This window comes from Xyrauchen texanus, chromosome 34 (assembly GCF_025860055.1).
Source record: "Xyrauchen texanus isolate HMW12.3.18 chromosome 34, RBS_HiC_50CHRs, whole genome shotgun sequence".
NCBI lineage: Eukaryota > Metazoa > Chordata > Actinopteri > Cypriniformes > Catostomidae > Xyrauchen > Xyrauchen texanus.
Genome location: NC_068309.1, coordinates 21,242,421 through 21,255,157, shown reverse-complemented (window position 1 = coordinate 21,255,157; position 12,737 = coordinate 21,242,421). Strand labels below are relative to the sequence as shown.

The window sequence follows — 12,737 nt, the reverse complement described above, 5'->3', positions numbered from 1 at the left end:
TATATATATATATATATATATATATATATATTCGCGTGCGTGCGTGCGTGTACGTACAGTACATTTTTGTATGAGGAAGCACATAGTGAGCAATGTACAATCCTGAGTCAAATTCGTCGTATGTGTAGCCTACACATACCTGGCAATAAAGCTGATTCTGATTCTGATGTATCTTTTTTATATTTACTGGACTTTGTATGATGTTAATTGATAAATTAAAACAATTTATGTCATTATTAAAAGACATCCTACTATGCAACATTTTTCCCAAATGCTTAAAACTTTTGCCCAGCACTGTAAATATAGTAAAAATCTGGTAAATTGGATGAATATAAATAGACTTAAGGATATATATATCCGATCTTCATTTCCTATGTTATATGCTAATAAAACAGATTTCACTTCTGGGCAGTGAATTGTGATTTATTATTTTAAGTGAATTTTCCCTGCCCACACATGTCTGAGTTTGGGCGTGCTGTAAGTTTTTGCCCTAGGGGCTTCTCGTAGATGTGCATACGTTAGTGTTTATTTTCAGTTTTATCATCGACCTGGATCAAATAAATAAGGAAAACAGTTCAGTCTCTCCTACAACATGCATTCATCTCTTTCTTTTTAATATTTACTGCACGACGCAAGCCCTATGCAAATATTCGGTGACAGCTGTTATATTTCTTATTTTTCCTATGATGACGTACTTCTGTTTGGGTGGGGTTAAGTTTACATATGTGACTTGAACAGCCAGATGCATTTAGACCTGACCAGTTTTATCTGTAATGCGTCACAAACCACCTCCTGAAGTAGTCTGAGCAATCGGATTGCAAACTGTCTCAAATGCGTTTCGGTAGTTCTTTTCATGATTGGATAGCTATCTGATCAATGAAAACACATGAAGCGGCCAGGTGTAAACAAGCCCTTTAATGAACCCCGGAACCCCTCATTAAAGACCCAAGATATGTAATGGTGTAATTTATGTTTTTGTGTTTCCATAAATCATATTTGTATGATTATTTCATATCTATATAAGTTTACTATCACTTGATATAATGTTTCTTTGTTTATGTCAAGAGAAATTAGTACTATATCACACTGATTTTTTTGTGTGACAATTTGGCGAATTATCAGAATTCCATATGTGTGTACACATACATATTACACATGTTATTTGTTACTCAAGGTGGCGCTGATGTGTCAGTGATTGACTTGATTTACATTTGACATTGCTATTTGATGAAGAAACTATAGCAAGTGTAACACATGAACTTTGACTATTGTCATTTGGGTGTACTACTGAAATTACATAAATTGTGCATCTATTTAGACTCAAATAGTGCCTGAGAAAATACTAATGAGTAACCTATGTGTAGAATCCTCACTTATTATCACTTAATATCCTCAAATATTTTCAAAATATCTCATGCATTGGGTTTCTCTGGTGATGTCTGCTGGAATAAAAGTAACAATTACATGAAATGACAACAACGACCAGTAGATTATGCAGCTTCAGTGCTCCATGCATTGGTGGACCTCTAGAACCAATGTTGTAACAAAATAATTTCTAGATATTATCACATGTTATGGATTGGATATATATTTAAACATTATAAAATTCAATTATTTGTAAAATTGTTGAATTCTTTTTAAACCACTTGTGTTGAAGGGATATATTTTGGAAATGAGGCACAATATGCTTACAGTCAAACCTGACCATGGTGTGCAACTTTCTCACAGTGGGTTCAATCTAAGACTTTGATCTAACCTCGAAGTTTGTCTGTTTGTGTTCTGCACTGTGTCTGATTTATTGATATTTATTTGACAAATAAAAATTGCTCTTCTTGACAAATAAAAAATGCTCTTCTTGTGTGTTCAGGTGGCAAGTTTAGGAAAAGTCACCAAGCCTTGTACCACTTACACTACCATTCAAAGGTTTAGGGTCACTTATTCATTATTTTATTTTATTATTATAGTTGTTTCTTCACATATTAGAATTACAGTAAAGTCATCACAAATATGGATTAATAGAAATGGAAATATGGGAATTATGTTCCAAAATATATGAAAAAAAAACTGTGTTATATTTTAGCATCTTCAAAGTGGCCACACTTTCCCTAGATTTTGCAGAAATGAACTCTTGGCATTTCATGAACTTCTTGAGGTATCACACCGGGATGCTTTTTAAACAGTATTGAACGAGTTCCCATCAATACTGGGCACTTATTAGCTGCTTTTCTTAATTATTCGGTCCAAGTCATCCATTTAAAAAAACTTTTTTTTTAAATAGAATTTAAGTTTTGTAATTAAATAAATTAATATGGTGGCACAATTATATTTTTGTCTACAAAACTAATTTCAAACATTCAAACAAGAATTTTAAGATCCTGAGAAACATTTGAGGCAAGTGACCCCAAACTTTTGAATGGTAGTGTAGATAAAAGTAAAAATGATTTGGATAAAAAATTAACTGAACAGTGATTAAAGGTTAATTGAAATAAGTATGTTATGTTTTCAAACGTTATTGTGATATCATAGTTGTACTTCTTGTATTCATATGGATCATGTCAGATTTCAGATGTGCTTCTTGCACCCCCTCTTCCTGTGTAACATGCGGCGGCTATGTGTGCATGACTACAAGAGGGAATGCAGATAACTGGGAGTACAAGGCTGAGTTGGAGCAAATAATTAAATCACTTGAGGAGGAGGAGAAATGGAGCCATGTTGCTGTAGTTGAGGTCGAGGAGTGGGAGAGGGCAGTTTCATGACATGTAAGCGGGTACATTTCAGGCGCCATTTATCTGTATCAGAACATTTCTAAACATTCTCAATGATTTTAGGTGTGCTCAAGGGTTTTGGTGCTAGCTGTGAAAGGACCAAATAAAATTTATACACCATAGTATACTCATAGACTCAAATCTCAGTAATCTATATATACTGTAGTCATTTTACAGATTGGAATCTGTGTTGCATAGCAAAGGAAGATCACCAGCAGGTGGTGGTATTATTTCAGAAATTACAATCACTTGTTCTCGTGAAAATACGTTCGTTTATCAGAGAAGCACCTGACAATAGAATTGTCTGTCAAGTCAAAACACAATCTAATCCATTTGTTTTGGCACTGTATGAGTTCATCTGGTGCTGGTAAACAATGCAGTTATTGAACCCAAAGGCTATTGAGATAAATATGTGTGCGTGTGAGGTGTGTGGTTACAAATCTACCATCCTCCAATTACATCTAACCTTTTAGTTTGCCACTCCTTGATACTCTGGTCAGGTGTAGAAAATACCACGTTTGCAGGCGTCACGTGACCCAAATAAAACCCAATGTTTTGTTTAGATTGAGCACAGAGTATGACCAAATGTCAATTACAACATAATATTTTGGACAAAATATTTTCTTCATCCAATGTCATGATATTTTAAGAGTTAATGTTTTGATGCTAAATAACTTTGTATGTATATATATATAAGCATTAATGCATTACAATACATTTGACTTGGGGTGAAAAGATCAATCCAAAAGATTTTTTATTAGCTTGTGTTTACCTTAGATAAGTTCAAAACAGTAATAATCACATTCTGAGTTTGACTAATGAGACATTTTAAGAGCATACTTGTATAGATGGCATGAAGGAAATGTTGTACTTTTATTTCATAAGGTTGTTAAGTTTTAAGTCAAATGTATAAATTCTGTTAATTCAGACACAAAGAACTAATCATGTAGAGTGTATCTCTACATGATGAACTCCCCTAGCACACACTGAAACTTCATTTAGTCCTTTAAAGTGCTGTATGTCCTGATAAAATGCGAAGCATTTTCATGAGATGATACTCTCTGTTGAACCGGTTTGGCCTGAATCCATTCGCGGCTCACATGCAAGGCAGGCTAACAATGAAGAAAGTGTTCTTTTCCCTCCCTTGTAAAATCTGAACCAAACCATTGTTCATCAAAAGTGTGGCCAAGATTATAGCAGTGCTATATTCAAACAGAAATTGGTTCATCAAATTTGAATGAGCCTGACATATTTCTGTATGTTTGTCGAAGAAGCATCCTTTACAAAGGAGAAAAACTAGAACTGACTGACATTGTATTCTTATGTCATAAAAATAAAGTGAGGTCGCAAAAGTTTTTTACCCCATACAATCAGGAATCTATATTATTTAGGGTAAAGATATAAACATTAAATACATAAAATGGGTTGAAATAAATGCATATCTGAAATACAACTAACTGCAAAACAAACACAATCAACAAACCCTTATGACTTTCTATTTTCTTTGGAATCCAAAAGGAGATGTTATGCAGAATATTATATTTTGCCAAACAATAAAAGTGATTGGTGACTAAGGCTGTCATTCTACATACATTTCTGGGTTGGAAACAACATGAGGGTGAGTAAACAATGACACATTTTACATTTTGGGGTGAACTAACCCTCTAATAATCTTGACTACTTTTGGTCTAAGATCAATTCACAGTACAAATCTTCATCTACATCTTCCTCTTCTACAATTTACAGTGCCATCCTCCAATGGTGTTAAATGTGCTTATAATAAAAGAACTAAAAGAGATTGTTATGAATTTTACATAATAATAACAACCTACAGCCATTACAATATTCTTCATTTTAAATCATGTGCAATTCACAGTGCTATGCAAGATACATATACTATTGTCCAAGTGCATGCAAGACCCTGTTCAAAATGGTCTTGCAGGGGTAGGGCTAGGATTCCTTCATCATATGTATGCTTGTGGAGCATTTTCCCTAGGTTCAGAGGCTGCTGGAGTCTGATTCAAACCCTCCCCAATCAGCTGGGACTTTGTAGATGCCCACTCAGACTCTGCCACTGACTCGACTCTGGCAAGCTGTGACTTTGTAGTTGATGGCTTGCTGTGCTGGGAGCCTGTGGATGGAAATCTGTCCTGATGATTCAAAGGGAATTTTTGACTCCATTGGGACCTCACAGATGGAGCGCTGTTCTGTATCGTCCTGACAGAAACAGGCCTCAACCTCTGCGAGCCTGCCATGCTAGACCCTGCCCGCGAGCGCACAACTAAGTACTTCACTGAAGGACCACTGTCGTCCTCTGTCTGGTCTTTGCAGATTGTGGTACAAAACATTCCTCCACTTAAGATGAGAATGACAGATGCACCCCAGCCAACATAAATAGCACCCCCAATCTCCCTGCGCTGCGAATCGGTCATCTGTGGGTTGTAGAAGGCCTGTACCACAATGCCAGCTGACCAGGAGACAGGGATCATGCAAAGAATGCCAGTGACGATCAGCGCAACACCAGAAGCCATGGCAACTTTGGCTTTGGCCCGTTTGGTTTTGGCCAGGAAGATAGTGCATTTTCCTCCAAAGAAGGCCAAAACAAGGCCCACCGCACCGATAATAATTGCCATTACCATGAGGGCCCGAGATGCCTGAAGGTCTGAGCCAAGTGCAAGCATGGACTCATATGGTTTGCACTGGATTTGGCCTGTGCTCTGAGTGACACAGCTCATCCAAATGCCCTCCCATATGGTCTCTGAAGTCACAATGGTGTTTCCCACGAAGGCTGTGACACGCCACATCGGTATGATGCAGGACAGGAGGGCTCCAACCCAACCCAATAGGGCCAAAGCACTGGCCAGCATGTGCATGCCCAAGGAAGCCATGTCTTACTTGATATCAAGGTCAAATTGTAGATGTCCACACGGTTAGAAGTTGGTTGGTTTTTTGCAGGCTTCGTCCTGCTTGGCTCTCCATCTAAACTTCAATATTCTCCATTCTTTCTCTTTATCTTATGTTGTCTTTAGTGAGGCCTTCTCCTTCCTTTCACTTGAAATTACATCCTTATTTTAGTCCTTGTCGTGTTTTCTTCTCTACAATTCCTCACACATTCTCTCTTTAATCTTTCCTGTCTGACGCTGAGTTTTTGCTGTAGTGACAGCGTTGTGGTGTTTATATGATAAATGAAAGAGAATGACAAAGGAGGCGTGTGCAGCAAAAGAGACCATGCCTCCATTAGCCTACATGTTACCAGCCAAACCAGATTCTTTTTTGTAGTCGTGGATAAATTAGTAGGTCATTCCAAAAAAGGAAGATGGCTTACTAGTTAGTTGGAATTTGAAAAAAGGGCTCTGGTGTTTGTATGTAACCTGTTTTCATGTATCAAGATGCTGTTTCAATATTACGCTTTTGTATTTTTGCTTTGCTGGTTGTGTTGGAGGTGTGTGGGATCTGTTCCTTGATCACACCACAGAGGCAGTCCCTATCCCTCTTGATAAAAGGTTCATAATACATAACAGATTTGAATTTTTTTTATGTGCCAAAGGATGGTTCCACAAGCATAGCCATTTTTACAAACCCGATTACACATGTGTTTTGTTATTCAGTTCAGTTTCCGGCTGCAGATGATGTCTGGACCACTCAACATGTTTGGCAGACATGGGAAAATAATAATGATTAATGATTAATAATGCAAAATTTGACATGGTTGCCAGTGATTGGATGATACTTTGAATCAGAATTATTTATTCAGCTTTACAGAAAATCAATTTAAGCAGTATGCTCTGAAGCCTGCTAAACAGATTTTTAAGTATATTCCACCAGACAATATGAGAAATGAAATTACCCAAATTATATAAAAAATGTATTAAAAATATTTTATAAACAATTTATTAAATAAATCTGTCACGTCAAATAGCTGGGCAGTACTAAATAAAAACAAAACCAAAAAAATGTGTATGATCCAGTATATCTTGCAGATACTGAAAGGATTATGTAAATGTATGAGCCGAACAGTACGTTTTAAATGTAAGATAATTATATGTATATATGATTGTATGTATGTGTATATTTTTCAAAATACCGCATTTTACAAATAGTATTCTTAGGATTGTTGTGTCCATACACATAAACGATAAAGATCTGGATTCTCATTTGCCGCTCCCTTGTGTGTCGACATCAGTTTTGAAAGAAGAGCCAAGCTTTTATTTAAACAGTTCTCATCAAATTTTTAAATAGCAATAACAAAATGTTGAAATTGCACATTAAATGTGTTTTTTGTTGAGATCACATATGATATTCATGGTAGTTTTTAGTCATATCCGAAACTTGGAGGCATAATAGTGTGGAAAACCCCTTCCAGAAAAAATACTGGGGTCAGTTTCTTTCCATATATAATGCAAAAGACAACAGAAACTCTTTGTGTAAACAGAACATGTTTATGTTGCCAATCAATATTTTTTTTTCTTTCTTTCTTCTAGGGAGTGAAATTAAAATGGCACAAAATATGCAAGAAAAATCTTTTTTATTAAGTACACATTGTGATTTATGTTATGTCATTTGGATAATGGTTGCAAACCATACAATAAGGTTAAACTAATAAAACTGAAAATACATTTTGGACAGACAGAAAGATTTGAGATATTTTTAGACTTCTTAATGACTCTACAGAAAATATTCCAAAACATTTGTCACATCAGTTATAAAGCAAGATATCAATAACTGGTTTACATTCTTAATATTTTAATAAACAAAAGATAGTAGTTATTTTGTGTGGAAGACAAAAAAATATTTGGAATAACACATAGTACTCGTAGTTGCACAAACACACACTAAAGATTTTTAGGTTACATGCCATTTGGCGGAAGCTTTTCACTGACACTAGCTTATAGTGCACCAAGTGCAGGGACAATAACAGTCAGGAATTGTGGGACCTAGCTCAAGTTGACAGATTCGCCACTACTAGAGACTGAACTTTGTTTCAGCAGTCCAGACAATATACATAGTTTAATTTGCTAATTTCTTCACAATGAAGGTAAAAATGATATATAAGTGTAATGCATCTATCCCTTTATGAGCATTGCCACACAATATATACAAATACTCTTCAAAATGCCCCATTGAAATTTGATTGTCATTTCAATTTCTTACATTAGTGTAAATCAGTTCCTTCCCTACTCACTATCATTTGGGTTTAGTTGTTCTGGCCTTTCATACATAAGCTTTGCTGCTGACTACAGATCTGGCCTTGGAATATTTCACATTGTGGGGAACATCCTCACTTGGTGGGCAGGAGCTGCAGAGGAGACCTCCACCCAGGAAAAGCAACCCAGCACATGCCCAGCCAATGTAAAGTGACGCCCCGAGCTCCCTCCTCTGGCCGTCAACCAGCACAGGATTGTAGAAGTCCCTGATTATCGAGTTCGCTGTCCAGCAGACAGGGATTAGGACAAGAAGTCCAGCAATGATGAAGATGATACCGCTGGCGATGGCGACTTTAGCCTTAGATGCCTCATCTTCCACAATGTTGGTGCACTTTCCTCCCACCATAGACAGGATAATTCCAAAAAACCCAGCAATGATGGCAATGATCACCAAGGCTCTTGAACCCTGCAGATCTTGAGGAAGGGCAAGCAGAGAATCGTAGACCTTACACTGCATCTGCCCCGTGCTTTGAACCACACAGTTCATCCACAGACCTTCCCAAATGATCTGCGCAGTCACAATGTTTGCTCCAATGAAAGCTGACACCTTCCAGCTGGGCAATGCGCAGATCACAATAGTTCCCAAGAAGCCGATGATAGCCAGGCACATGCCCAAGATCTGACATCCTGAGGACACCATATCTAATATCTTGCTTTGAAGGAATGAATGAATGCAGGAAGAAAAGGTTGCTGTTGTCTGCAGTGACAGTTTGCAATGTCTTTTGTATTGTTATATGTTAGCCTCACTTGTAGGGCTGTGTACAAAAAAAATTCTCAGGGAGGGTTGGAATATGAGAAACTAGTTTTGAGAACATTCCAGACAGACTCGTTTCCTCCTATACTGGTTATGACAAATGTTTAGACCAAAGTTGTCAGACCAGTTTCCTTCAATTGGACCATCATCAGAAGCTTAAAATATTTTCTTGGAAAGCATTTTCTTCCTTCGGAAACTCTGTCTGGATGAAGTATAATGTAAGGCTTAAAGAAATAATTCACCCAAAAATGAAAATTCTCTCATCATTTACTCACCATCATACCATCCCAGATGTGTATGACTTTCTTTCTTCTGCTGAACACAAACGAATATTTTATAGGATAACTCAGCTCTGTAGGTCCATACAATGCAAGTGAATGGTGGCTTTAAAGCACATAAATGTAGCATAAAAGTAATCCATTTGACTCCATTGGTTAAATCTAAGTCTTCAGAAGTAATATGATAGCTGTGGGTGAGAAATATATCAATATTTAAGTACTTTTCTTATATTAGAAAAGAAAGAAATATTAGAAATTAGAAGAAATATTTCCTCCCTGCCCAGTAGGTGGTGATTTGTACTAAGAATGTGAATGACCAAAAACAAAAAGAACATGAAGGCGAAAGTGGAGATTAATTGTAAAAAAAAGACTTAAATTTGGATCTGTTTCTCACCCACATCTGTTATATCACCTCAAAAGATATAGATTTAACTGGAGTTTTATGGATGACTTTTATGCTGCTTTTATGAGCTTGTTGGAGTTTCAAAGTTCTGATCACCATTGACTTGCATTGTATGGACCTACAGAGCTGAAATATTCGTCTAACAATCTTTGTTTGTGATCAGAAGAAGAAAGAAAGTCATTCACATCTGGGTTGGCATGAGAGTAAATTATGAGAATTCTTATTTTTGGGTGAACTTTTATAAACGTGATGAATTGAAGAAATATCTTTTCAAATATGTTTTTAAATTGTAAACCTCTCTGTTTGAAAATAGTAAGCATAATTTCAGTATCCCTAGAGCTTAATATGCTTAATAAAGCATTTATTGCATAATATGTAGTGTAATATGTAATCTCTATTAATAAAAACCATCACAGACAAAACATATTTAAATGTTATTAAGGTGTAATTTAGAGAAAAAGCACTACCTATGTGAGAACCAGTTCACCTTAAAACTAAAATGAGTCAGCTTTTTCTAGTTTATTGCATTTTTGTTTTAAAAAATCCTTGTTAGAAAATATTCTCTCCCTTTGTGTTGTGTATCCCTTTGTGATTTTATTCTTCTTCTAGGTTATTAGTGACAACATTTCGACAGAATTTGAAAATCAAAGAAGAAAAAAAAGTAAAACTCCAAAATGTTCGGTAAATGTGTCATTTAAAAAATACAGGTGAAACTCGAAAAATTAGAATATCGTGCAAAAGTTCATTAATTTCAGTAATTCAACTTAAAAGGTGAAACTAATATATTATATAGACTCATTACAAGCAAAGTAAGATATTTCAAGCCTTTATTTGATATAATTTTGATGATTATGGCTTACAGCTTATGAAAACCCCAAATTCAGAATCTCAGAAAATTAGAATATTGTGAAAAGGTTCAGTATTGTAGGCTCAAAGTGTCACACTCTAATCAGCTAATTAATCCAAAACACCTGCAAAGGGTTCCTGAGCCTTTAAATGGTCTCTCAGTCTGGTTCAGTTGAATTCACAATCATGGGGAAGACTGCTGACCTGACAGTTGTGCAGAAAACCATCATTGACACCCTCCACAAGGAGGGAAAGCCTCAAAAGGTAATTGCAAAAGAAGTTGGATGTTCTCAAAGTGCTGTATCAAAGCACATTAATAGAAAGTTAAGTGGAAGGGAAAAGTGTGGAAGAAAAAGGTGCACAAGCAGCAGGGATGACCGTAGCCTGGAGAGGATTGTCAGGAAAAGGCCATTCAAATGTGTGGGGAGCTTCACAAGGAGTGGACTGAGGCTTCAAATGTCGTATTCCTCTTGTCAAGCCGCTCCTGAACAACAAACAACTTCAGAAGCGTCTTACCTGGGCTAAAGAAAAAAAGAACTGGTCTGTTGCTCAGTGGTCCAAAGTCCTCTTTTCTGATGAGAGCAAATTTTGCATCTCATTTGGAAACCAAGGTCCCAGAGTCTGGAGGAAGAATGGAGAGGCACACAATCCAAGATGCTTGAAGTCCAGTGTGAAGTTTCCACAGTCTGTGTTGGTTTGGGGAGCCATGTCATCGGCTGGTGTTGGTCCACTGTGCTTTATTAAGTCCAGAGTCAATGCAGCCGTCTACCGGGACATTTTAGAGCACTTCATGCTTCCTTCAGCAGACAAGCTTTATGGAGATGCTGACTTCATTTTCCAGCAGGACTTGGCACCTGCCCACACTGCCAAAAGTACCAAAACCTGGTTCAATGACCATGGTATTACTGTGCTTGATTGGCCAGCAAACTCGCCTGACCTGAACCCCATATAGAATCTATGGGGCATTGCCAAGAGAAAGATGAGAGACATGAGACCAAACAATGCAGAAGAGCTGAAGGCCGCTATTGAAGCATCTTGGTCTTCCATAACACCTCAGCAGTGCCACAGGCTGATAGCATCCATGCCACGCCGCATTGAGGCAGTAATTAATGCAAAAGGGGCCCAAACCAAGTACTGAGTACATATGCATGATTATACTTTTCAGAGGGCCGACATTTCTGTATTTAAAATCTTTTTTTTTATTGATTTCATGTAATATTCTAATTCTCTGAGATTCTGAATTTGGGATTTTCATAAGCTGTAAGCCATAATCATAAAAATTCTATCAAATAAAGGCTTGAAATATCTTACTTTGCTTGTAATGAGTCTATATAATATATTAGTTTCTACCTTTTAAGTTGAATTACTGAAATTAATGAACTTTTGCACGATATTCTAATTTTTCGAGTTTCACCTGTATAGATCAAAAGAATATAAACTATTATTTATGAATAATTTCAAAATCAGAATGTCTGAAAACGTTCTTTCTGATATTTAAATAGTGTATTACATAAATACACTGTTGTACCAAGTTTATATTCTTTTGATCTGTTTAAATTATCTTTGATTTGATTCTACCATGACAAAATGAGACACCACCACTGGCCAAGTAAATTGTAAAAATGTAAAATATGATAGTTTTTTATCATGCACCTCGAACAAAAATTACCATATATTTTGGCAACGTGATTACACTGGGAGTTGGAATGTTGCTTCCGAATGTTCCAGTACACTGACATTAGCCCCATTATGCCTAGTCACTGACATGCACCATATCCAATCAGCAAGTGTGCTGTTTCAACATAACGCCCTTCCTGCTTACTTTCAACTCTAATCAAACACACATGGCTGTACTTTTGAGTAAACATAAAGACGTGTATAGGTATGTTTGATAAGAGTTTTCCGCAAACTGTTTTCCATGGCTTTTGAAGAATTGAATGAAGTTGCTTTATCTACTGTATATGGGGAAAGGAAAAATATTTTCTAAAAACATGTTGGTCTGCTCATACAGCTTGTATCGCATAAAGTATCAGTACTTTACATAGCTATAAAATAGCAATTTTTGAATCAAATAAATATAGTAATTGTGTTTGTATTCTTTTGTACCATGGTACGATTATTGGAAAATGTTAAAGGAAAATTCTTAGATTCATGCATTTTCCATGAATGAGACATTTTTACATATTTCAAACAGACTAACATTACTATCTTGTATTAATTCATAATTACTAAAATGTTACATTATTTAACAATTTAATTTACACATTCACTTTTTGGTTACATGTATATGAAAATTAGAACTAGATATTAGGAAAATATAAAGACACTTGGTGTTAACATCTATGCATATATAGACAGACACGTTATGATGTAAAATGTAGAAATATTACTATTATTAATACTAATCGAATGTAAGCAGATTTGTGACATTTTCCATTTAAATTCCTCTGTAGAATTTGTAAAGTGGTCTCAGACGTTTGTCAAAAG

At 36.1% G+C, this 12,737-nt stretch overlaps 2 protein-coding genes across 2 annotated transcripts; both read right to left on the bottom strand.

Moving 5' to 3' along the window:
• Positions 1-3,499: 3,499 nt before the first annotated feature.
• Positions 3,500-5,921, bottom strand: cldn30 (claudin 30). The gene has a single exon (XM_052104195.1). It carries the CDS (start codon positions 5,651-5,653, stop codon positions 4,730-4,732), a length of 924 nt encoding a protein of 307 aa, XP_051960155.1. The 5' UTR covers positions 5,654-5,921; the 3' UTR covers positions 3,500-4,729.
• A 1,385-nt stretch (positions 5,922-7,306) lies between these two features.
• Positions 7,307-8,707, bottom strand: LOC127627697 (claudin-4-like). Its single transcript, XM_052104196.1, has one exon. The coding sequence runs from the start codon at positions 8,607-8,609 to the stop codon at positions 7,977-7,979; it is 633 nt and encodes a 210-aa protein (XP_051960156.1). The 5' UTR covers positions 8,610-8,707; the 3' UTR covers positions 7,307-7,976.
• Positions 8,708-12,737: the final 4,030 nt, after the last annotated feature.

Coding starts and splice junctions, on each gene's coding strand:
- LOC127627697 (XM_052104196.1), bottom strand. CDS start 8,609: ATGGTGTCCTCAGGATGTCAGATCTTGGGCATGTGCCTGGCTATCATC.
- cldn30 (XM_052104195.1), bottom strand. CDS start 5,653: ATGGCTTCCTTGGGCATGCACATGCTGGCCAGTGCTTTGGCCCTATTG.